At 47.1% G+C, this 26,328-nt stretch overlaps 1 protein-coding gene and 1 non-coding gene across 2 annotated transcripts in view; both read right to left on the minus strand.

The window, feature by feature from the left end:
• Nucleotides 1–26,328, minus strand: part of PTAR1 (protein prenyltransferase alpha subunit repeat containing 1) — a 203,472-nt gene that overhangs the window by 52,969 nt on the left and 124,175 nt on the right. The window contains exon 6 of the mRNA XM_078675749.1: nt 20,792–21,090. Coding sequence (XP_078531875.1) covers nt 20,792–21,090 — 299 coding nt within the window. The remainder of the gene's footprint in view (nt 1–20,791; nt 21,091–26,328) is intronic.
• On the minus strand, nt 2,644–2,767 carry LOC144820607 (U4atac minor spliceosomal RNA). The gene has a single exon (XR_013607885.1). It is a non-coding gene; the product is annotated as a U4atac minor spliceosomal RNA (small nuclear RNA).

The raw sequence follows: 26,328 nt of genomic DNA on the forward strand, positions 1-26,328 counted from the left end.
TTGTGATTACTTTCAGGCCTTTCTAATATGAACATATCGATTACAATTGACAAAAACCTTAAATCAACTAAAAAGTAGTCAATGTGGCTCGTGTGATTTAGTTTGTTAAAAGTATGAGCTTCTTTAGGTCATATTTTGTTCTTCCACTAGGGGCCCTAAGCCCGAGCTCGATCGTCAGAGCCTTCAAATGGAGGGTAACTTGTGACCATCTATTAATTGTTAGAAAGTCCAGAAAGGGGTCAGCCCACGCAATACCCTCATCGCTGGTCAAATAAACATTGTCAATGTCAAGGGGCTCATATGTCATGCTAAAATCATCCGCTACAATGGGTTAATGTGGGTAGTGACGCTTTTCAAAGAAGCTTTCAAGCACTGGCAGGGCTTGTGATACCATACCTCCTCTAATCCCTCTTACATAAACATTAAGAATGACAATTTCAGGTTTGGTTCCGATGTTAAAGTACGAGTTACTTACCTTCGGTAATGATGTATCTGATAGAGACGATTCTAGCCGCAGATTCCTTCACGTAGAATTATCCCCAGGCGTGAGACTGAATCCGGAAACTTTTTGCCACAGCAACCCTGCACGCCAGGGGCGGGGCGACATCACGTGACTCCGCCCAGGCGTTGTCCGCGTACGTGACGTCAGCGAGGTCATATAAGTCCCACCCTGGCGCGCATACGTCAGTTTTCTTCTGAGAACTTTTTCGCGACGCAACGCGGAGCCACCAGACAAAACTGTGGGAGTATGGGAAAAGTGTGCGAAAGAGTAGAAACAAGCATTTACGATGCAACGGTCTCGCCTTTGCAAAAGTTAGAGCTATTGGCATTGTAAATGTTAATTTTTTTATTTATGTGTTGGTTTTGAAAACAGATAAATAAATGGCATTGTCATTTACAATGCCAATAGCTTAATCTCTCGCAAATGTGAGACCTATTGCATTGCATTTCGCTGCCTGTGCAAGAAAAGTGTGGGTTGCAGGACGAGATACAACAGGATGCATGCATATTCCTCTAACAAGAAAAGCAATAGTGCTGGGGTTTGACTTCACTAAATGTGAGGGGGTAGAGGAAGAGGTGCGGGTATCCTCCACGGGAGAGGGGTGGGGGGTAATTGTGCAGTTACGCACACAAGACAATGGCGGGTGTGGTTATACACGTAGTCAATGGTGGGCGGGGTTATGCACACAGACAACAATGGGAGGGCAGGCGGTTATTCACACGGACAACCGCAGATAGGGATATGCACACGGACAACAGAGGGTGTGCAGATGGGGATACGCACACGAACAATGGAGGGTGGTCAGTTGGCATTCTGCACAAGGACAGCAGCAGGAGGGTAGACAGGACTATGCACATGAAAAACATTGGATAGGTTGAGTTATGCACACAGACAATGGCAGGTGGGTGGGATTATGCACAGGAACAACGGCCGGATGGAGATAGGCACACAGACATCGGAGGATGGGCGGGGATATGCACAAGGACAACAACATGCACAGTAATGTACACAGAGAATGGCGGGTGGTGTTATGCAAACAAACAATGGCTTTAGGCACAGCAACAAAAGCAGGCTGGCCGGTTTAGGCACATGGACTACGGTGGGCAGGGTTAGGCTCATGGACAATAGCGGGCAGGCGAGATAATGCATACAGACAACGGTGGGTAGGTTATGCACACTGACAACGGCGGGTGGGGTTAAGCACACACACAACGATGGATGGGCAGGTGTGGTTATGCACACAGAGAAAGACAGAGAGATATGCACATTGACAACAGAGGGTGGGAGGGCGGGGTTAAGCACACGGACAACAGTACAGTGCAGTGCACGACTTCAGTACAGGTGCTAAATAGTGCTCGCTCCTCACAGGCAATGTATTGCAGGGAGGTTAGACTGGACCTCACTCTAAGCAGGCACATTGTGCTGAGAGAGACCTGCCCGTTCACCCTGCGCTCTGGATCCACAACTTGGGCATTGTGTTTTCTTCCCCTACTTATGGGCAGCTAAGTGGATGGTGTGTAAAGGGGGTCATTTGTGCACACTGGGGGCGCCACGGTGGGGGATGGGGCGTTGTTATAGGCGCAGCACGAGGTCGCTCTGCGGTGCTGGCTGATTGAGGCTGTACCGGCAACTGTATGTGCATAATCCCATGCTGCGGCAGCTTTAAACACCATGGCCAGTGGCCGGGCCAACAGCAGCCGTCAGAAGGACGCCGCACCACATCAAGAGGGGGCCGAGAGCGGGCGCCTGGGAGCGGGACTCCGTGCCACAGACTGAAGGGCAATATGAGAGATGGCACACCCCTCAAACCCATCTGTGCTTCGCTGCACCGACCCTGGTTACTTAAACAATAATCTACATATACATGGCATTCACGCCTTCCTCCAAAAAGCGGACTGCGTGTGACACCCACAAGAGCGAAGAGTAACAAGGGTGCCGTGGGCAGTACAGCCCCCCGGACCCACACAGCACGTCTGCAGAGCGGCCATGCGGACACAGGGTCACACACTGCAGCATGGCACCGTGGAAGAAAGGGAGCCCAGGGCAGGCAGAGACCTAAAAACTGATCTTATTGCAGACGGACTACATCTACCACTGTAATCAAACAAACTTGTATTCTGTTTTAACTTTGTGGCAGAGGGGGTTCCAAAAATTGCACCATGACAGGGCACAGCCCTGGTGATGCGAAAGTGTTGTCTGGTGTCAGCAGTACTGCCCTCGCTAGCCGCTCACTGGACAGTCACCCAAACCCAAGACAAGGACGGATGGAGAGAGGGGGACAGTGCTCCTGTCCAGTGTAACTCATGTCCCTCCTCAGTCATGGTGATCTTAGTCTGACGACGCACATCACCCCGGCCTCCACTCTAGCAACCCTCCCTCCCACCCACCTCCCTTTATTTCTGTTTAAAAAAAAATACACATTGTCTTGGGTTGTGTTAAAAAAGGGTGCTCGTACCCAGCATGCAATGCTTCACGTTGGTTTTATTATCTGCATGTCATTTGCATACTGGGAAGAAAGTGAAACGATGACTCCTGAGGTTGAAATGTTGCAGTGTCTTTGTGGAGCAGGCAGCCCAGCAGAGATAGGGCAGAGTCAGTGACTCGCTATGTGATTGACACTGAAACCCGCATGGGTGTGAGGCAGTGACACACTAGGTGGTTGACACTGAAAGGCCCATGGGTCTGGGGAGGAGTCAGTGGCAGGCGATGGCCGCATTATGTGGAGAAAGTATAGGGCATGTAAACAGCAGAGAAGGCATGGTTCTCCATCGAGGGTGAAAGAGTTACAGTGACTAATGGGCGCCACGTTCGTTTTATAGACCTCTCTAGGATAAAAAAAAAACTGAAGACGTCATTTCCGATACTGGAAGCTCCAAATCGCCGTTTTCATGCAGATGTTTACGTCAAGTGTATGAGTGAACTTACCAATCCGGGGCTTGCTGGTTCCCCGCATTCTCTGCAGTAAACACACCAACCTCTTTTTCATGGCATGTGGGTGACTCTGCCCCAGCCCTGCCTGACCGCCCAGAGGCTGCCTTCGGTCTGTTGACAATGCCCCAGTGTCCTGCACCCCGCCCCATGGGAAGTGTGTAAATAGCATCTGTCTGTCTGGAGGGGCTCGCTCTCTATAGCACACGCTGCCCCGGGTGGTGAATGCCCCCTGTGTCTGGGCACCCACGCTCGCTGGGCACCGGCCGCAGGGACGGGTGGGTGCTGACGCGAGGTCCAGTTATTCCGAGTAAGCGCATTATTTTGGTGCAATGTTTCTTTGCAGAGACCCCCAGGGGCGCGGTCACCCCATGGATGGACCCCACTCTCCTCCTCATGATCTCGTCCCACGCCCCGGGTGCGTGGGGAGGTCACAATGGGCCATTGATGCACCCCTTGCATAGCGCCACTCTCGCCCGTGCCCCACTTGAGGTTCATCATCTTGCAGACACTCACTGCACTTATGTTGATGATCCATCCCCTGGCACAGACCTGTATGTTCATTAAGGACCATTTTCTGGCGCAGACTTATTTTATGCCCATTGAAGAATCACCTTGTTACATAAACTTATTTTAGGTATATTAAGGATTCATCTTCCCAGGCCAAGTTTTAAGAATTGATCTTATGCAGACTCACTACATCTGCCTTAAAATCCATCTTGGTTTCGCGGACTCCTTTTATTTGCATTAGGAATGTTTTACTCAGTCTCAATGTACCCGCTACGAGGATTCATCATCTTACAGATGCATACTCGTTGTACAAATGGATTCATGTTCCAAAACAGGCTGATTTTATCCGCATTAAGAATTAATCTTGTGCAGACTCTTATTACCTTCAAGAATAATTCAGCCTTTCATGCAGACTCGTGGTAAGTGCGTGTAGCAACAGTAGCACACATCTTCTTAAAAGCTCGCTTTAACAGTATTAAATAGTCATCTTCATATACACGATTAAACATTCGTCTTCTCGTGCAGGTTGATTTCAAGCAGCGGAACCTGGACGTCAGCAAGGGCGGGGAGGGGGAAACAGAGTTCTCGCGAGGAGGGAGCGTTGGGGCCGACTTACTGCTGGAGTAAAAGTGTCCTTATCTTCTTTATGGGGCGAAACAGATGGCCCCATAAAGAAGATAAGAAACCTTTTACTTCAGCAGTAAGTCAAGGAACCCAGCCTGAAAAGGAAAGAGCTTATAGAGAAAGAAGAACGTCACTAGGACCTCTTCTCAAATGGCTGGCCACCGTTTAGGACGCCAGCCAATGGAGAAGAGGGGCGGGGCTTAACCTCGCTAGTGAAAGTTCCTCTATCTCATTAAGTCTCACCAGCTCGACTGCGCATGTGCGCAGTCTTTCGTAGGCTGAGACCTAAAAAGGAATGGAGACAAGCGACACCACAAGGAGCAGTATCCAAAGGCAGGGGCAGAAGAAAGAACAGAGCAGAGCCCTGAGCAGCCACCCTACCAATATGTAGACATCCCCCCCCCCTTTCCCCGGAGACAAGGAACATACGTAAAAAGTCATAAAACATATAGCAGGCCTACAACCCCATCCAGGACAGTGAAGGGGAGCCAGTCCCAAGACAGATAGGAACAACAAACGTCCATGCCACCCCAGCACAGAGGCAACCACCCCCCAAAAAACAAGGGGAAGGCACAGCCAGAAGACCCCAACTCAGAGGCGGAGGCCGGGACCCCTAGCAGCAAGAGGAAGGGAGGGAGGGCAGATATTAAAGGCAATCCCCCTCCCCCCCAAACCTGGAGCAGCCAGTGCAGCGGGGCGCAGAGCACCGTAATCCCATCCTCCAATGAACCAAAAAGGAGGAAGGGACAGCAACAAGACAGAACAACCCGTCAAGAGCGAAAGAATGCACTCACAGGAGACACAGCCCCCACCGGGAGGCGAGTGCCGAAGACCAACCCAAGAGTCCTCGCAGAGCGGGGAGGAAGGGCGGGTCATGAAGGAATCTGCAGCTAGAATCATCGTTACCGAAGGTAACTCGTACATCTGATAGAGACTACTAGCCGCAGAATCCTTCACGCAGAATAGATACCCTAGCAATACCCACGGGGAAGGAGGGTCTGCGAAAGGACCCCACCAGCCTGGACAGGACAGAGTGTCCCACAGGGGACCATACCTGCAGACCAGGTAAGTAACCTTGTCCCTTCCAGGCAAGAGGAACCCCCACAAGCAGAACACCACCGACCCCAAGAAGGATGGAGGAAGAAGAAAGAAGACTGAAACGGCCTGTACACTCACAACAGAGGAACCAAGGGCGAGGCCAAAGCACCCCACTCCCCTACAAGGCAACAGAGCTTCCATCCAATGCCAGGACAGGAAGAGGAAGAGGAAGAAGAAGAAGGCTAGAGGGCCCCAGGAAACGAGGGAAAATAAGGCAAGCCCACCCCAGATGGAAGGCAACAGGCCAGCCAGAGCGGCGCCGACAGCCATAAGTCGCCAGAAGAAGAACAGCCCGGGGCCCCAGGTAGACCAGGCAGCCTGACAAGGGAGAACCGAGAATCATCCCAGCCCTCAGGCAGGAGCAGGAAGGTGAGGAAATGCCCGGACACACCACTACGAGGGGCCGAGCACACAACCTCAAGAAGCAATAGCAACATACATATATCGCCATGGAGAACAGGCAACCGAAGGCGATCAGAACTCCCTAGCAGAGCGCAAGCTATATAGCAGCTACCACTACCCCACATAGGGTACGTTAAGTCCCAAGACATGGGAACCCTCTTTGGAAGAACTTCCGCAGCAGAGGAGGAAAAAAAACGAAAGAGCCACGGGGGAAAACAACCCCCATGGAAGACTTGTCAAGCAGCCCAAGAGAAAACAGAAAGCCTAATCTTAGGGCCAAGTCTGTGCAGACAACTCCAGCAAAAACACACAGTCAACAAAGGGGCAGTCCAGCAGCCAACAACACCATAGTCCCAGCAAGGAGGACTCGAATGGTCATAAAACACACTCTACAGCAAGGGTAACTGGCCCAAAAGAAGGTCCAGAACCAGCTTAACTCAGCAGTCACCGAGGAGGGGAAGGAGGAGGAGGATAAGGCGGAGGAGGAAGACGGAGCCCTGCCAGGAACCTTTGGATGGCGGAGCCCGCCGGGGCATGGAATAACATGCTGCTATTGAACGGAAGATCAATGAGCCGCTCCCGAATATTTTCAGGGAACACGCCATCCCGAAATCAAGCATGGCGACGGAGGGCGACTGAGGAAGCCATGGCCCGGCCCAGCACCTCCGAGATGTCCACAGCGGAGCAGTGAATAAAGGCCGCTAGCTCCCGGCCATCCAATGCATGATGCCATAAGTACACCTGAACAGTCTCTTGGGAAGCTGCGGATCCCAAAGACTCAGCCGAGTCCCACAAACAAGAGGAGGCCCTAGCCAACACACATAAGGTGTTAAGGGCCTGCAGGGCAGCGCTGGTCGAGGCGAACATGTTGCGCCCCCAAGAGTCCAGCCAGCGTGCCTCCCTGGACTGCGGAGTCAACAGTGGCGGCAGGGATGGAAAAGCAGTCCGCAAAAGTGGACTTGAGGCAGAGGGGTGGAGGGAAAGACACGCCGGGCCACGCGGCGCCGGAAGGTGCCGGTGCAGAAGGTGTTGAGGCACCGGATCCCCTGAGGCGGGGGCGCCTCCAAGCCCCCATTAGGGAGAAAAAGAGTGAACCCTCAAAGGGAAGCAACAGCTCCCTCCCACCAGAGCCCTGTTGGAGAACCTCCAAGAGATGGTCCTCCGGGAAATGAGCAACAGGGTCACCCATGCGCAGAATGCCCACAGCCGTGGACACTGTGTGAGCGAGGGCCACACCCGCCTCCATAGGGCCCCGCAGTGTAGAAAGCAGCGCCTCCGTGGGCGTCGGCTGTAAACTAAGGCGGCTGTCCCTGAAACCAAGCGGGGAGGGCAAAGGCCAGACCTGGAAGTCAGAAGGAACCGAAGAATGGGGGACCTGCCGCTCCACCGGCGAACACCTCGGCCTCGGAAATGGCGGGGAGCCACCCTACGATGACACCGGTGAAACAAACACCACGCAGCGGCCTGTCTGCGGGGAGGAGGACACCAGTAGGCACCCAACCTCCGGAGAAGAGGGAGCGTCCGAAGACAAGTCCGCGGCACAACCTCTGTGTGGAGCCGTAGAGTCCGTCACCTGAGGCAGGACGTCAACACCATCCAGTGCTGAAGGAGACGCCGGATAGGGCTCCTCCAAGTCACACTGCGCCAAGGACCGGAGTGGAGCCGGAGCCGAAGTGGCCAAGGGACGACGCCGGAACAACGCCGACTCTACCTCAGCCAAGGCAGCTGCCTGCATGGAGGAATGAGAGGGACCGGGGGAGTGACACAAACCCCTCCGCCAGCCGCGGCCCAGGATGTGACGGACTTGGCTCGGCGACCCATGCGGCGGCGCCAGGTACGATTCAACCTTCCACTTGCCCTCCGACAAGGCAGCCGCCTGCGGGGAGAGACGTGGGGGTCCGGAGGGAGAAGAAGGGTCCCCGCCCAGCCTCAACCCAGAGCTGAACGAGGAGGGTCCACCGACCCCTGTGGCGCCACTAGCTCAGCGGTGGACAAGGCCTCCGCCTACCCAGAGGGCCGAACAGGGCTCGGGATGCGACCCGAGCCCCGGCGAACTCCCGCAACACCACAGGGACTCCCACAGGAGTTTGCGGCGAGGCAGAGGCGCCGTGGTCTGAAGGAGGGACCCCCGAGGGGTTGCACCCCAACAGTATCACATCCTCCAAGCCTGCATCTGAACCATTCGGCGCTGAGGCCGGAGCCACCGGCGGCGCCGCGGAGGCCCCGTGCAAGGCAAGGGATCCGCTGATGCCCCAGGAGAGGGAGACGTCAGGGAGGCCTGCAAAGCCGCCGCATATGTCTCCATCTGGACTCTAGACGCCCCTACACCGTGAAACAGTGGATAGGAGGACGACACGCGGGCCGCATCACCCGCGGAGAGCCCACGGCAGGCCGAACACCAGCCCCCGGGGAGCGAATCTCTCGCAACACTGGAGAGGAGCGAGGATGACGACAACGGCCGTTTCTGTAGCAGTCTGCCGAGGCTGATCGAGGGGATGAAGCGGACCTTGAGAGACCCGCCGAGAGTAGTTTCATTCGGCGCTCCCGCCGCTACTTCGGCTTCAACTGTTGGCACGCCTCACAATCAGTGGTGCCATGATCTTCCCATAAACACCACTTACAAATGAGGTGAGGGTCCGTTGCCGACATAAGACGCCCACACGACGTGCAAGTCTTGAAGCCCGAAGGCATTCGCACACTGTTCCACCAATAAATAGCAGAATGAGATAGAAAAAAGGGGCCAAACAGGCCCGAGCAGAGACTAGATCCGCATTGCACGCGGAAAAGGGAAAAACTGACGTAGGCGCGCCGGGGTGGGATTTATGTGACCTCGCGGACGACGCCTGGGCGCAGCCTCGTGATGTGCCCCCGGCACGCAGGAATGCTGTGGCAAAAAGATTCCGGATCCAGTCTCTTGCCTCAGGATAATTCTACGTGACGGAATCTGCGGCTAGTAGTCTCTATCAGATCAGGATACCCAAAATGTCAGGGCGAACGAAGTTAAATTGGCGTATTCGACAACTGAGCGAGGCACTGACCCACGTAACCAGGCCCTCCATAAACTCTGCCCCTCAGGCTAGGGGTCGAAGGAAGGTAGAAGTTAAGGTAACCTGGCCCCGGGATTGGATCAAGGGACCAAGTCTTTCAATAAGGAATGGTATCCTTGGACCCAAGACCGGTCACATTCCTTGAAACAAAAAGTGACTTTTTAGAGTTAGAGGTTGCAGGTGCTTTATTTGTGAAGCTAATCTTGCTCTTCTCATGCGAGATAGTGATGTTGTGGGAAGGGGTAGTCCAGGTTGGTGGGACAGTTAGAAATGGTCTCACCAGAAATCGAGAGAGTGGGATTAAAATTAAACTTAGCCACAGTTGAACAGGGATAGTCTGAATAATCGGACAGCCCGGTAGCCAATACTGTGTCAGATTTGATGGAGGGATAGTGGCGGATCAGGAAGTAGATCAGCCACCCCCCCTAAATCAATCATTATCGCAGAGACCTGAAGTGGGGTTGGATGTCACTAGGCAGGGCGTCTTGTCATTAGAGTGGGACATCCTGGGATGATTGACTAGAATACTAGAGTGGCTATAGGGGCATGCCCTACCATCAAGAACCACCAAATTGTCTACCATGTCCTTAGTCCTGAAAGTTAATGCAATCGCATCAACTTGGAATTAGAAATAACTAGTCTGTTAACACTGTCGGATGACTGAGCAACAAACCTTGACGTAACAAATCCAATGTATCACTTTGTGCTTGATGGATTCCTCCCCTTCATAACTACTTTCAGAAGTCAACTTAGGGACGTTAATCATCCTGATGGAATCTGCGGGAGTAAGTCTGCTATTAATGTGGCGTGTCAGAGTTTTGGATGTATGACCGGTGTTAGGCCCATAAGGAGGAGGAAGATTATCAAGTGTGGTACAGGCGCCATGGGTTCTCAGAGACTAAGGACTAGCCATTTATAGCTTTAGGGTTTCCAGGAGAAGAGAGTAATTATGCTCAAAACAAGTGTACCTACTTATTCAAATGAAAATTAATTCTTGCAACACATTTCCTTCCACTCGCTGCATTTAATAATGTGAGGTAAATTGGAAGATGGACTTCACAAGACATCGACTCCAGCATTGTCAAGGTTTGCTCGTTACCCACTAATTTTCTTTCATTGATATGACCTTGAGGTTACTGCTTCCTTTGAGTGCAGTATAAAGTTCTCATGTAGGTGCCCAGTAATTACTTGATGCAAAAAACGTCTAGAGTGACACTTGGGCCTCACAAGAGCAGGTAGCCAGCAAGCTTTTGCCTGCTGTACGTAATAATGAGCTCTCGCCGTGGTCAACTCATAGTGGTGGTTGTCTCCACAGGCATTCATAAACAAAGCTGAAACCAGGCCCGGCTTCTCAGGCCAAGTGGATATTGGAGCATTACAAAAAAACAGGCAGGCTACGTAATCTGATTCGCATGGACCAGGTGCATTCTATTGTTTTCAGGGCCTGTAGTTGTTGATTAGCCCCGGCAGCTAACTGTTTGTACCTGCTGCTGCACCCAATGAAATGGCCCCTAAATCCCTCTTAGTGTTTGCTGACTGTGTGGCTGTCGACTACAACAGCGGGTCAAGATGTTTTCACTGCTGGGGAATTGGTTTCCCCTCTAGATTACCAATGCCCAGCCCACTGGACACTTTGGGAGATGCAGAGTCATTGTTGACTCGAGAGTCATCTTGATAAAGTGCCCCACCTGCCCTCCGGTCAGAGACCCACACCTATGAGCGCCATTTGGTCCTGCAGATGTCCTAGCTGCACACATAAAAGATAAGCCAGGCTCAGGCTTCCCCGACTCCTCTGTCGACCACCCTGCCAGAGCTGATCCACGCTCAGCAGCAGCACACAGGCACACAACCTCCTGAGCACCAGAGTGGTGTAGTCAATTGGAGCACAGTAAAGTCATCCTAGCGGGCGGCTGAGAACCGTGAAAGTAATCCGTGGCTAAGTGGGCACCCGGCACTCCTGCTGCCTCACTCGATGCACCCAGAAAGGGAGAGGGTGGGAGGAGGGAAACGCTGTGTTTGTGCTCAGAGGGTGGAGGGAGGACTCCCAACGTAAAGCAGGATGGGGAAAGCAATAAAAAGCAAGGATGGGTCAAAGATCCACAGCTAAAAAAATTATTTTTAAAAAGTTTGCACCAAAACTAAACATATGGCTGTTAGAGAAAGGATGCATGTAGTAGAGGCAGTCTCCAGGGCGGGGAAAAAACAGCCACATGTAGGGACAAATGTAAACATTCACTAACAACAGCGAAAGAATTTCTTAAGTCAGAGAAAACAACCAATGAGAATCTCTGGGCGTTTTCAAAGCCCATAGAGGGAATATCGCATGTCTAAAAGACAACACATGCGTGCTGCCTAGGCTCAACCTAAACAAGCATTTGCAATGCAATAGGTCTCGCATGTACGTGAGTTTGAGTTATTGGGATTGTAAATGACAATTACTTTTATTTATGTTTTGGTTTTTACATCACAAATAAAAGGCATTGTCATTTACAATGCCAACAGCTTAAACTCACGGAAATGTGAGACATATTGCATTCCAAATGCTTGTTTAAAATCTGAGTTAGAAAGGTCGGCGCTACTTGGCCGGACATGCTCCCGTCCATGAATACTGGAACCTGAGGAAGTCTCCGCTTTCGTCCTGCTGGGGGTTCCGAGTACAGGCAGCAGAAAGAGTTGTGGAAAAACAGGCTTGGTGGGGAGCTGATCTGTGCCCTCAAGGGAATGCAGTGCTCATTTTGCATAACCTGCCCATAATTTATCCGGTATTGAGGGGTGAATACCGCTCCGACAACCGGCCTGTGCACTAGCACCGATGTTTGAAAAGAAACGGTGGTCCCGGTGGCAAGTGAAAGAAGAGCTGCGTGTTGATAATATGAAAGCGGGTGCCGTGCTGTGAGAGGAGGAATAATATTGAGCAGTCAGCAGGCCTCCATTGTTAAAGCTAAAGAATGCTGCTTTCAAAACCAGCTGAGGCAGGCCATGTCCTGCATGCAATAAGAAAAACTAATTAAAGAAAATAGTACTTACAGACTAATTAACACGTACACAGGTAACAACCGAAGTAAAATGGCCAGTCCTCATGGGAGGTTACAAATGAAGACAAGGCGGCACTAAGGTGAGACTAACAAGCCTATTTACAAATCAGAAATCAGCATTTACGAAGGGCAATGACACAAGCCAATGACAAATATGGGCAGCGTGGGAGGGCCTTCAGATACATACTCCAATACTGCATTCCTCGCAGCAGCGCATGCACTGTCCAGACTCGACCTAAAAAGAGTGAAAACACCTTGCAATGTACTCCACAATTAAAGTCCTAAACAGTTTTCCTCTCCATCACCCATTCACAGATAAAGTCTCCGAAAGACTCCAGTGATAGACTATGAAAAATGTAACCAGCACCGCGGATTAGGTCATCAAGGTTCTTTTTTTGATAGTGTTCAAATAAAGAATATGCCTCATGTATGCAAAAACGATGGATTTAGGCCCAGATCTCTGTACTGGGGTAAATGAATGACATTGTTCTGCATTCTGTCCATCAATTGTTCTTTTTGCATTTGTCACCCAGAGTGGGACTGGTATGCCCAGACGTGGGTCCCGTGCTATCCATGCCACTGGAGTCAAGCTATCCTGGCTGATGAGGGGTGAATTCCCCAAAACCGGTCCTAGGATGCTTGTTTGCAGTCCAGGGATGACCTGGCCTGGCAGTTCATGCTGGACTATTCCCATTGGGTGCAGGCTCAAGACTGATTTGCATATGGCCGGGTTCAAACTGAATGGCATGGGGAGCAAAATAAGATGGATTTAGGCTCAGATCTCTGTACTTGGGTGAATGTATGACATTGTTCTGCATTCTGTCCTTCAATTGTTCTTTTTGCAATAAAAAATATGGACGCGTGGGCGGGGCTTCAAATGCATACTCCAATACTGCACGCCTCGCAGCAGCACATGCGCTACCCAGGCTCGACCTAAAAAGAGTGAAAACACCTTGCAATGTACTCCACTATTGAACGCCTTTACAGTTTTCCTCTCCATTACCCATTCACAGATAAATGTAAGTTTCTGAAGGACTCTAGTGAAAGGCTATGAAAAATGTAACCAGCACCACTGGATCAGGTCATCAAGGTTCATTCTTTTATAGTGTTAAAAAAAAAAAAAAAAAAAAAAAAAAAAAGAATGCGCCTCATTTGTGCGTGATCACGTACAACCTGGAGTGCGCTGCACACCGAAGCTGAACAGACCAAATTCACAAGCACTTTCCAGTCCGCTTTTAATTGGCACCTTTGCAGTGTCTCAATGCTGAAGTCTGAGAAAAGCAAATTTTTCCCCTTCACCTGCAGGCATGTTTCTGTGTTACTGCTATAAGAGGTCTTGCAGGTTAGAGTTTTTAGTATCTCAATGATCACCAGGGGCTACAGAGGATGTGGGGTGAGACATGGGGCACTAGAAGCAATCCTTAAGGTATTAAATTGCAAGTAAAAACATATTTGGGTGAGGGATTGTAGCAGGTTCTCTGCAAACAGTCTGAATTGCCAGTCTTAGAGAATCCCAGGACTTTGAAATTCCCAGCTCTTCCTGTGTGTTTTCCATGCCTCCATCTTACAGCAAGCACGGAGATAGCCCAGGACATCCCCTTCTGCAACTTCGAAAAGCTCCTTGACCCCACCTCTTTGCGCCCCAAGTCACCTTAAGCTTTCTGCTATCTAGGCACAGCCTTATGTACTGACGTGTTGACACTACTTATCTTTTGCTCCAATTTCTCAAGGTGGGATTTTGCCTCCACAGTTCATTTTTCAACGTTGTTGGTTTTCCAGAATAACATTCACAAACCCATCTCCTCTTTTGGTTGTTTTGACCAGTCCCTGGTCACCATATCTTCTCACATTTAGCACCAACAACTTCCTTTGCGACCTCTGAGAAGGAGGCATGAAAATTACACTCTCTTCCTCTTACAGTAACTTTCGAACTCCATGACCAAACCTATACACCACACTGACATCAAACTGTTACAAGCTCACCTACACTCATACTGGGAATGACTGCTTCTACCCAGAGGGAGCCGCTCCACATGCCTCCACGTAGAAGTCAAAAAAGGATAAGGTGGCCCTAGTTATGGCAACACTTTTTAAGGGGATACTCCGCTTGCAGCACACAGAGAACCATAAAAGGCATCAAACAAACAAAAGGCGATGGAAGGAAGCTTGCATAAAGTTTAACCACTGACAATCGCTTGAGGTAGCATTCCAAACCTTCGTTCTATTGCCAATCATATTGTCTTCAAGACTGTATCTTTTAAAGTTACCTGACCCACTCTTAATCTAATAGTATGGCATTTACTTTGTTCCGCTCATGACTGCAGACTAATCATCTAACAATAGACTATTGCGCTAAGTGAAATGTTTAGCATTTATGTTCTCCTGTGTCATGACCACCTTATGCATCATTCGCAAACCAGATGCCTTGTTCTATGCATTTGTGTCAACAGCACTGTGCGACCACTTCACTATATATCGTTAATTATGCCATGCTGCTCGACTATTCACAGCAGATGTCTGCATTCGATGTGTGGTTTAAATTTTCTTCACTAACATATAATGATCCTTTTAGAATATTGCGCAAACTGTGTTGGCCTTACATTTCAAGTTTTGAGTTGTAGATCTTTCACCTACTCATTCCATCAGACACTGTGTATTTAAGAACCAGCAGCTTACACATAAGCTTTTTCCAAAGTCCTTTCTGTAAAAGACCATTTTTTAATCTAATTCATCGATCACCAAATTAATTATACACTATTGCTACTACCTGCATTTTTTACTATCTTGGGAATTTATTTTTATGAGTATACATTCCTTCCTGATCGGATAAGTGTGTGATGCTGTTGGCATTCAGGTTTGTTTTCAGTCGGCACTGCTAACAGCTGACTTATGCTTAACGTCAGCCCGTTATCTCTCGGCTTGGCCCTAACCGAGCTGCTTCACCTGGACGCGCACGCTTCTGCCGACCCTACCAGCTGATTGGGACTTGCCACGTTAGCGGGTCATATATAGCAGTGCTTTTGAGCGCGCACAACGTTACCCGAGCAATTACCGATCCACGGCATTTGTTGCCAACTTCCGAGGTAAGAGGAGGTTGTTGCGCTACAGCGCTCTTCCCAAAACATTTATAAATTATTGGAGACATAAATTCCTGACGCTCTCCTCATTTTTATAATTTTTTAGTTTCTGACCTTTTGGTGGCTCCCCGATTACTCAATTGATTATTTAATCTGAAAGGTAAAATACACACAGTTCATACGTGTTGACCTTACTTTATTATTAGTGTACATCTTTTTTAAGCAACCTTCAAGTTTTCATTATTTTTAGACTCCAACTGGATGGTGGCTGTCTTTAATCCTTTGATTCAAGCCACTTTTGCTGAAAAATAAGGTAGGCTCTGTGACCTTTTTAAACAGCTTTCAACTCGGCAGTTCTTCAGTCCTGAGTCTTACTAATACCTGACATTTTATTTTTAGCCTAGACTAACACTGGAGGTTGGATACCTTTATAGGATCCTAACACCGTTTGAACATTCCATGATTTAATGTTCGACATTCACAGGACCACCTGGTAAGTCCTACTATCAGTTCTGTGTCTCCCTTAAACCCAAGTAAGGCTGGGTTTTTTCTCACTCCTAGATTTACATCTTCTGGTGTATATCCATTCTGGATCTCCGCATTTTTGAGAATCTTCTCGTACATGCATTACTAGAATACACTGTTCAGACTTTTCTATAATCACTTGGTAAGTTTTACCAATTGTGATACATTTAATTATTTTTTGACCAATATAACACACCTGACTCCTCTTTAATTTAAACCCTATAGGCTGTCCAATTCTGCATCTACAGTCCTGAGGAAGACCCGCCTTGACGCATGTCATCTGTGCTGACGTTTGGGTCGAAACGTCAATGCTACCTTTATTCATGTCCTAACAGACTAATTGACCCTACCCTAAAAAAAAAATCACTATTGGGCCATGTGAATTCATGTTACAAAATAAGATATAGAACAGAAATATAAAAATTAATTTATTTATGTCACGTATATAATCCACCACTGACTTCACTTTGTCACTTTATTTCACCTAATTTCATGATAGTCACCTTCTATATTTCGCCAATGTGAAATTGTGCTTGTGACAGCCATATTTAACTTCTTTTGAATAAGAAAAGAATAAAACTCCGTTTTCTCAACTTAAATTTTTTGGTGTGTTCTTATCATACATATGTTCTCTCAAATTTCATTTGTTGAAAGCGATTGATAATTAATGTGTGTTATTGTATGAATTACTCAGAGCATAGCAATTGCACCACCCAACAAACAAACCTACTGTTTATTATATTATCAATACACAGGTTCTGAAGGACACCGGGTTACCCCATTTTCCTTAATTATCATGCCAACCCATTGTTCTTTTGCCACCTCAGAGTAGACCCAGCCATATGCAAAACAGTCTTGGTCCTGATACAGTGGGACCAGAACAGCCCGAACTGCCATGCTCTCTGAACCGAAACACAAGCAACCCAAGATGTTTCACTCAGATTAGGGCTCTTCAGTTGGGTGTAGCTTAGTTCCAGTGGCACAGTGAGCAAGACACCAATGTCCGGGCATTCCCATGACAACTAGGGACATTAAATCAAACACACAAAAGGTGAAGGAAAGATGCTTGTAATAAGTCTAATCACGGACAATTGCTTGGTGTAGCATTCCAGTCCTCTGTTCATTTGCCCACCATGCCTCCTCAGATAGGTCCAATCCTATGCATATCAATCTTGGCCCTGCTCCAATGGGAACAGTCCAGCCCAAATTGCATTACTGCTGAACTTATTGCAAGCCTTTCTTCATTACCTTTAGTATGTTTGATGTACTCCCTTAAAAGACAGCCGGGAGCAAGAAAGCAGATGCAGCAAAGGAGTTAGGGCCAGTTCAATGTTTTTAATGACTAAAAGAAGAAAACAAAATTGTTACACTCCATTTGGTGTCAAAACAATAAATTTTCACTATGGAGTGAAAATGACATAAAACAGAGCTATAAACATGCTGACTGGACATAGCCGATATATAAGCAATTGTTACCACAGACAATGATACCCTGAAGGACAATCAATTCAAGGGCTTGCCCTCTTTATTCGTATTTTTTTAAATAAGCAAAAAGAAATCAGATTTATTTTCACGGACTATGTTTCAACTTTATCAACCTCAAAAGCAGAATTAAACACCAGAGACAAAGGAATCGAGGCCCCAGAATACAACTTTCATCAGCCACATTGTCTGGTATTCTAGGAGCTGTTCGAAAGGGGTAAACCTTCGACTCTGCCGTCTCCACCAAAAGTAAACACACAGATGTAATTAGTGTTTTTGTATAAGAGGGCAATCACCCACAAGAGCAGCAATGGCATTTGTGGCAAAGTCAATGTCCTAATGACACAGGCAGCTAGCAATTGTGAAAGAAATTGTGCTCAAAGTTAAGATTACCTTGGATGATGATGATGATGGTGTTGTATTGTTAACTAAAAGTTGATGGTACTTCCAGGAACAAGATTTTTTCGATTCTCAAGCTCTCACTGGCAGGTGCATATCTAGTAATAGATTCTCCAGGAAACACAGACAGTGACCAGGCAGATTAACCATAGTAATCAGATCAGCTTCTTCTGTTGACTTCTTAAACGTTGTGCTATACTAGGTACTTTAGCTGTAGTTATGTATTAATAATGCCTGTGGCACACAGTCTTGTGCCGCAGTGTTCCTGAGCACTGTTATTTTCTTGAAAGGTACCTTTTGAGTGTAGTGGAAATTCCAAGTCAGAAATCATCTGAAGCTGCTGTTAGGCAGCGAGGGAATAAATACGCTCTATCTTACCATTTGTTGTTCTCCACTCGTTCTTATTTATTAATCACCGCACTGAAGAAAGGTGGTGACTACAGCCCATCACCATTAGACCACACAATACTTTGTTTGCTGTGCTGATACCACAGCCATGTGACATCACACGGCCCAAGTGGTGCACTCTCACAGACTATAGCGAAAATTAATTGTATTCCTTTATAATGTGGGAGCCTTGTTATACTGGTTATTTTTGTTTACGTTAATCTTCTGCCTTTTCCCTCCTACCTTGTCCTTCCTACCTTGTCCTTCCCTACCTTCTCCTGTTGAGCATGGGGAGCCTATGGAATGTTGGTGGGGACAATGCAGTTGGGGACTGTTAGACCGTTATTAAGGATGTGCTCTCCTCGCGTTACGTTTGAATAAAGACGCTGTTGCTTACCTCCCATCTCCTCAGTTATTACATGAATCACCACTGACATGAAGGGTAACATCCTGTGGTCTCTGTCTCAAAGCCATCTTGGCGACTGCTCCTGTTTTTCAAGGTGTGCTTTCCTGGATTCTACAGGTGTTCAAAGGCCAGTCTATTGCCTTTTCTTCATTAGGCCACAAATTCGCTACATCAGTGTGCACTCCACATACCGTGTATGTTATGTGCAGCCTCTCTGAAGTCAAAGAGTTTCTCGACCTTTGTGTTGCGAGTCGGTGACTGCACACAACTAGTTCATGTCAATGACCATTAACATTCTGAACCAATCCATGATGCCTACTTAGGCACGGTGTATCAGTAATACCACATTACACTTCAAAAGGAGCAATACATTTACAGTGAATAGGAGATGCAGTACACCAGTGATACACACACAAGACTCAATATGTGTACGAATAGACAGCAGACACTGGGTCCTAAAATAATCTATGATACGCTTTGAAAACCAATATCATTACATTACATTTTGTCCTTCAGTCAATGTACTTTGAACCAGTATTTCCTACCAAAGCGTGCATCCTGCTCTGCTATACCAACGTTTGCTTTTCTTTACTTGTCTTCATTTGATAAATCAGCACAGGTTGGCATCATTATTAAAACATGAAAACTGTAGACTGTTTTTTCAATAATATGGGATAGTACTTCTAGGATGAACATAAATGAGCAGCTGTGATGTATTCCTATAGGTTCTGAATCGATCCCCCTATTCCTGACCCTATTCTGGTTAAACAAACCAACAAGTTAACTAACAGTCAGCCCATGAGGCAGAAAACCCCCCATGATGCAGATACCGTTATCTGACGCAGTCACACTACGGCACAGGAACGTGTTATCTGATTAGGTCATAACGCTTGCGATCTAATTAGACCAGCGATATTCCTCCAGCCCCTGATAAGGCATACGGAGTTCTCATAACAAATCAAACCTATGACAACCTGGGCAAAACCCTGCGGCCATTGTTTTGATTTCACCGAGAACTTCAGCAAAAGAATGTGCTAACGAGCAAGTCGTATGACATCCTTATTGACGTATCTATGTCCATCCTTACGTCAATCTCGGCACCTTAAAGGTATAAATATTACCGATATTGCCCTATGCAAACACACGCGGTGGTGACGAGACGGAGCAGCCATACTTGCCGAAGCCCAGAGCAGAGCAGACCCCGCTGGCACAGCCCCGCCTTCCTGACGCGCTGAGAACGAGACGCGCTGATTTCTCCTGCCGAGAGATCCAGCACCGGCGCTTCCGGGTAGCCCTCGCAGGCAGCCTGGAATATCGAGACCAGAGAGAGAGATACCATCCCTCATTCAACCTAGATTCCAGGTACAGAACTGAATAACCCCTCACAGAGAATTCTTTAGTTATTCACTTGGCAAAAACAAACTTAACTTAAACTGTAACTTTCTATTCCCGCCCACGTATTAGGCTTAGGTCAGGTACACGGGGTAGGCGTATTTAGAAACACCAGTTGAGTACGTTTAGTCAAATGTATATGTGTATGTAATATATTTTATTCATTTTAAAACATCTTATGGCTTAGAAACCATATCAATGTTTTTACAGTATTATTTTATACTATTGCTTTTAATGTATGCACTTTACTTAGCTATAAGTATTGCAATAATATCGATCCATTTCTCTTGTATGAGAAAAGAGACTGATCAATAAATAACACCTTTTTATTGAACACGCCCGTCTCTTCCTTTTCTCTACAATCTGATGAGACTAAGAATGCACGTACTGACTGAGTAAAATAAATTGCCTTTTGTTCACACGACTCTCGAGATATACTCTTGATTAGGGGAGAGCAAAGTTGTCATGTTCTATGGTTGTCAGAAACTAAATCCCTTCTTGTCTAATCAGGGAAGTTAAGTCCTTCCTGAACATTCGAGAAAGTTTCTAGTGAACTCTGAGCTAGCTGGCAAAACCCAAAACTTTAAGTCTAGTATCGACAGTAGTAGACCTAGTTAACGTCTGGCCTAGGCCTTTACTGCTGTAGGTATTATTCCAATGCGCAGAGCCTATTGGGATGATAGGAACTACACTACACAGCAATCCTAGCTTAGTTTAAAAACTTTCAGTTTTCATCTGTGCTGATCTGCTACAGTGAATCAAGCAGTTATGGTGAGATTTCAAAGGGATGCCAGGGTGTGGTTCGAAATACAATGTGAGATATGCATGTCCTGGTAATTAAAATACAAACACATTCAATATACCTCTTACCCCAAACTGAGGAATGCAAGTAGTGCACAATTTCCACTTAAATACCATCAAAGTGATTTAAAACCAGAGCACAGCATAGAAACTGATCACAGTAAGGTTTCTCTTACCTGTGACACCACAGTGTTTCATGCCCTGGATAAGAATCAACAAGATCTGTTATAAGTTCCATTTCTTCCTCTAGAAGAAGGGAGAGATTGACTCTTGGTGCCTCCGCACTGGCTCCATCTTCTTTTCGAAGACCAAGGGATTGATCATTCGCCGGTTGGTTATGGACTGACACAGTTTTCCCTGTCCCTGCCTTGTTGATTAAAGACTTTATTAGGAACTGGCGGTAGTGAAATCCACTGTGGTCTGAAACGTGCATTGCAACCCAGAGTTTTGTGGAAGATAATTCATCAAGAAGTATCTGAAAAAAACAACATCAGGTAGTTCCATCAAGATCTATGAAAGGAATACCACAGTGAGAAAAGTATTCAGTGTATTCTGGGAACATAAAATGCCATCTCCGAACCAAGCCAGCCCTGCACTGGAGTTTAATTAATTCTTGCTGAGAATACGGCTTACAGAATTTGCTTAATTGCTTTTGTCTAGAAACATCCGTGTGACACTTAACAGATTTACTGGAACGGTGTCTACAGCCCTCAATTTGTCCAATTCAAAGCGTATTTAATAATGCGAAACAAATCAGTTCTCAGAATCAATACTTTGGACCAATTGTGAAATGGTTTTCTTGACAAGTGGCCAGGGTTGATAGTACTAAGTAGTTCCTCAAGTAAAGAAGTGAGAAAGGCTCCCAGCTAGGGACTGAACTTAGGTTAATTTTTAAACTAGAATGTTGCCCTTTCTCATTTCAATACATTAAAACTTTTTAATACAATCAACACCAATCTGTTCTCAGGATCAATTCACTGAACCAATTTCTCAATTGAAGAGTGAGGGAAAGGCTGGCGAAGAATGGAGGAGAAATCATGGGCAAGAAGGAATTAAGGATACAATAAAGAGAAGGGCAGGGTGAGATAAAGGAAGTAGAGAGGGAGATGAGGGGAACATGGAATAAGAGGAGCATAGGGGGAAAACAAAGGAGAAAGAGAGCGAACCTTTCTCATCACTGCACTCTCATCCCCTGCTGGGAATGTTGGGCATGATGAGGCATACAATGGCAGTGTAAACTAGAAACACTGAAAAGGTTAAATCCATGAACCTCTTTTGCATTTCTGAATATAGAGCAAACAGCCTTGGCTGAAAATATCCTCACCCCTCATCCACATTTCAAGTGACAACGTGTGTAATAATATCTGCCTATGCCCAGACTATCCGATTTATTGAAGAGCTTCTCTTCTTTAAATAGGGCACAAAAACTGATCAGTAAAGTGAAAGGTTGTATATATTTTATGATGACTAATTTAAGCAAAGTTTCACTTGCTTTTGAAACGTAAAACCATTTTGAAGTTTCCTTCTCCAATTTAAACTTTTTAGTGACCCTGTTTTTCCTAAGTCATACTCTTATGCTCCTCACTTTTTCAGCAATGTAAATCAACTGTGCCAACCCTGTGCAGCCACTCATCTTCCCAAAAGCGGAGTCTTTGGACAACCGCTGCACACAATTAATGGTCTATTTATTATTTGAACATGTGTATAGCGCAACTAGGACAGAGAGTTACTAAGGTGATTTACATTAAACCTGAAACTGAAAACAAGAAAGTTGATTACAATAGACAGAAGTGGGAAAGTAATGAAAGGACAGGCTCAGAAACGTACGGGATCCATATATTTTACCATTTGTTAAATATTTAGCATAACATAGATATGACGTTAATTTAGTTCAGAAATTGTTTAAATCAATGGGATTTAAGTTGTTTAAGTCTATGGCAATATCCTGTTGCCCCCCTTGCTCCTAGAGTCTGTTCGGCACGGTTTTTAGCCGTTCCATTAAAGTGTTGGACACAGGGCTTTGCCCCAGGGCGTGTCCTCTAATTACTGTCCATACCCCAGGCCAGGTAAACACAACCTCTGGCTGTGCCCACTTCCCGTTGCAGGTTATGAGCACAGGGGTTGGCCTACATGGTTTGGCTTTATCCACACTTATTTCAAGGTTTATGTGACCACTTTGGCCTTTTTAATGCAGTCCTTTGGGCTACAACTTCATTTTTAGAAAAGAACCCAGATTCTCCAAAGGGTGGTGAGCTGTCTAAGTCGTAACATCTCGATCCCATAGAACAGCGGTGAACGCTTTGCTGAGTCATATCCTGATATGACGAATGGAAGCAAAACGGAAAATCTGCATTGCTTTCATTGTTGCAAAACATCAGGCTTATCTCACATAGTCCTGTCTGTAACCCCATTCCTGTGGTTAAACATTTGGGCTTTCAAGAACAAGTTACTTACCTTCAGTAACACATTTTCTTGTAGAAACTATCTGACCACAGATTCCTCACCTTGTGAATTTTCACAGGCATCAGACTGGATATGGAAACGTTTGCTAGCAATTCCCTTGCACGCCGACAAGAGGCACTGTTCGGCTCTACTTCGGATCCATCCCAACCCGGATGTGACATTGGGGTCCCCATACAAAAGCCACCTCTGTAAAATAGCCTCAGTTTCTCTCCGATGTCTGTACATGCCGTCTGGAGCAGAGCCCTTGAAATCAAGAGTATCGCAGTGTGCAGACCTTCCGATTTACGCTCTTATGGAAAGACTATATGAGACCATTTCACAGAACAGGGAGGAGGGTTGGTCGGAAAGGAACCTATTGTTAGACAGAGTCTCTTACAGAATAGGCGTTATCGAAGGTACATAGCTTGTTCTTCTGACAGAGACTTCCAAACACAGATTCCTCACATTGTGAACAGACACCAAAGCAGTACCTTCCCAAGTGGTGGGTCTGTGGAATGACTCAGACCAGGAAATACTGTTGGACTATCCTGCAAAATGCCCATTTGCACTGGACATGGCGGTCCAGGAAGTAGTGCTTTGTGAACATGTGGATGGATGTCCACGTTACAGCCTGACAGATGTCTAGGACTGGCACACCAGGTGCTATTGCAGTGGGAGCAAGTCTGGCTGGATGAGCGTTCAATCATTCTGGGGATGGACTTTTAGTCAGCCCATAGCCGATCTTGATGCATAACACAATCAATTGGGAGATAGTTATATTTTGCAACGCCCTGCCCTTGTTTGCTCTAGAGAAACCATTGAAAAGTTGGTCATCTGGTTGGTAATTCTGGTTGATGAATCAGCTAAGGGCCCTCTTGGGGTCCACACGGTGGAGCCATTCTTCTCTCTTGGAGTGACAGGGTGGTGAATAAAAAAAATCGGCAAAGTGAAGGGTTGCCCTATATGGAAGTGAGTGTCAAGAACATCACTTTTGTCCAACGGACCAGTTTGTCTGGGAAGAATACCACAGACAATGCTGGATGTTCACCAACTCACCTTGAAGATGTTATTGTGATAAGAAATGCTGTGTCGATCAACAGATGGAGAGGGCAACTGTGCATTGTTTCGAAAGGAGTGCACATCAGGAAGATGATCAACAAATTAAGGCCCCGTTGCGAAATGACAAATGGTGTTGGCTAGAAAATATGGATGAACTCCTTAAAAAACCGCATCAGAACTGGTGACTTGAAGAGTGATGGTTGATTTGGCAAACACAAGAAGACTAAAAGGTAACCCTTAAATTTCACCACAGCAAGGCCTTATTAGGCTAAAGAAAGACAGAACACGAGAACTTCAGAAAACTGTGCATTCAAGGGTTGAATGTTCTATAACAATCACCAGACCGCAAACGTCTCCCTAGAGTCCTGAATAAGCGGTTTTAGTAGATGGATGTCTCACTGCCAAAATCACGGCAATCACATCGGGAGACAGATCGAAAGTCAGTAACTGTTGGCTTTCATTCTTCACATATGGAGGTATAGGTTGTGCAGGCTCAGGTGCAGGACCCAACCATGCTGCTGCAATAGAATGTCCTCCTGAAGGGGCAGCTGGAATGGAGGACAGCTGCTCATGGCCAGAAGTACTGGACACCACACTCTCTTCACCCAGTCTGTGGCCACTAGGATAACTCTGACCCGCTCTTTCTTCATCTGTTCCAACACACAGGGCAGACAAGGTAGGAGCAGAAAGGCATACAGGAGTCCCGAATCTCAATTCGGACAGGAGTCCCAAGACAGAACTGCCTTGGGAACTCCAATGTGAAAACTTTTGACACAGTTCTCTATGGTGGCGAACAGATCGAGACCGGGTTCTCCCCAGTTGTGGAAGATGCCCTGTGACACATCCGAGTGCAAATGTCATTTGTGATCCTCTAGGTAACGGTGGCCGAGCTAATCTACCCTGACATTTAAAGATCCCTCTAGGTGCTATGCGGTCAGAGAGATCCTGTGAGCAGTAAGCCACTTCCAGAGACACAAGGCCTACTGGCAAAGGAACCCTGACTCCATCCCACCCTATTTGTTGCAGTAGCACAATGCGGTTATGTTATCCCCTAGAATCTGTAACCGTTCCGCCCTGATGCTCAGGAAGAATGCTTTCAGTGCCAAGCGGATCGCTCGCAACTCCGGTAAGGTGATGTGGAGGCAGGTCTTCGCCAAAGAGCAGAGTCCTCTGATCTCTACTTCACCCAAATGACCTGCCACTACCCAGTCAACCAAGCAACAATGCATCCGTCACAATCGTTACCTCTGGGGACAGGGACAGGGGTCTGCCTTCGGTCCAATTGTGGTTGAAAATCTATCACTGCAGATCTGCCGTAGTCTCCTTAGACATCTGATTGGACCCCAATAGGTCCCCTTAATGCGAAGTCTACTGAGACTTCAGGTTCCACTGCAGAGCCCCCATGTGCCACCTAGTGTTGTACACAAGTTGAATGCAAGAGGCCAAGAAGCCTCAGAAACCCTCTCATGGATTCAGATCAAAGGACAAAACATTTGAATCATAGCCCGAATGTCCTGGACTAGTTGATGCAGAGCGAAGGCGTGGAAGAGCACCATATCCAGGAGGGTTCCGATGAAGAGGAACAGTGGTGAAGGAGTCAGATGTAACTTCAACACGTTAATAGAGCAGCTTAAAGATATCAACAGGTCAGTCGTTGTCAGGAGGTGGTCTACAACTGTTGAGGCCATTACACTTTCAGTGGGCAGTTGTCAAGGTATTGGAAGACAGGTATCCCAACCTCTGCAGGAGGGCTGTGACCAGCACCATCACCTTTGTGAAAAACCGAGGTGCACTGGTTATGCCAAAGGGGAGAACTGAGAATTGAAAGTGCTCTTGGCCTATCTGAAACTGAAGGCAGAGCTTGTGGAATTGCAGGATAGGGATGCAGAAATAGGCATTCTGCAGGTCAAATGCCACCATCCTGTCTCCTGGATCCAGGGCAGATACAACCTGGGTCAAGATAAGCATCCTGAACTGGTTGTTCCACTAAGAGGAAGATCAGGTGACACAGACTGGGAACAGATAGTAGCCAGTCACAATTTCTGATGCTGGCACCCTCTGTATTGCTCCCTGGGCCAAGACAGCATGAACGTCTCCACAGGGTAGGGATAAGTGATGCACTGGGAGATATTGTGGTGTGGGTGGCATATTGGGGGGGGGGGGGGTGCGGTTTAAGGGAAAGGTAGGGAACAACCATGTTCCGCACATTGAC

The sequence above is a fragment of the Lissotriton helveticus genome, chromosome 2_1 (genome assembly GCF_964261635.1).
Source record: "Lissotriton helveticus chromosome 2_1, aLisHel1.1, whole genome shotgun sequence".
Classification (NCBI taxonomy): Eukaryota; Metazoa; Chordata; class Amphibia; order Caudata; family Salamandridae; genus Lissotriton; species Lissotriton helveticus.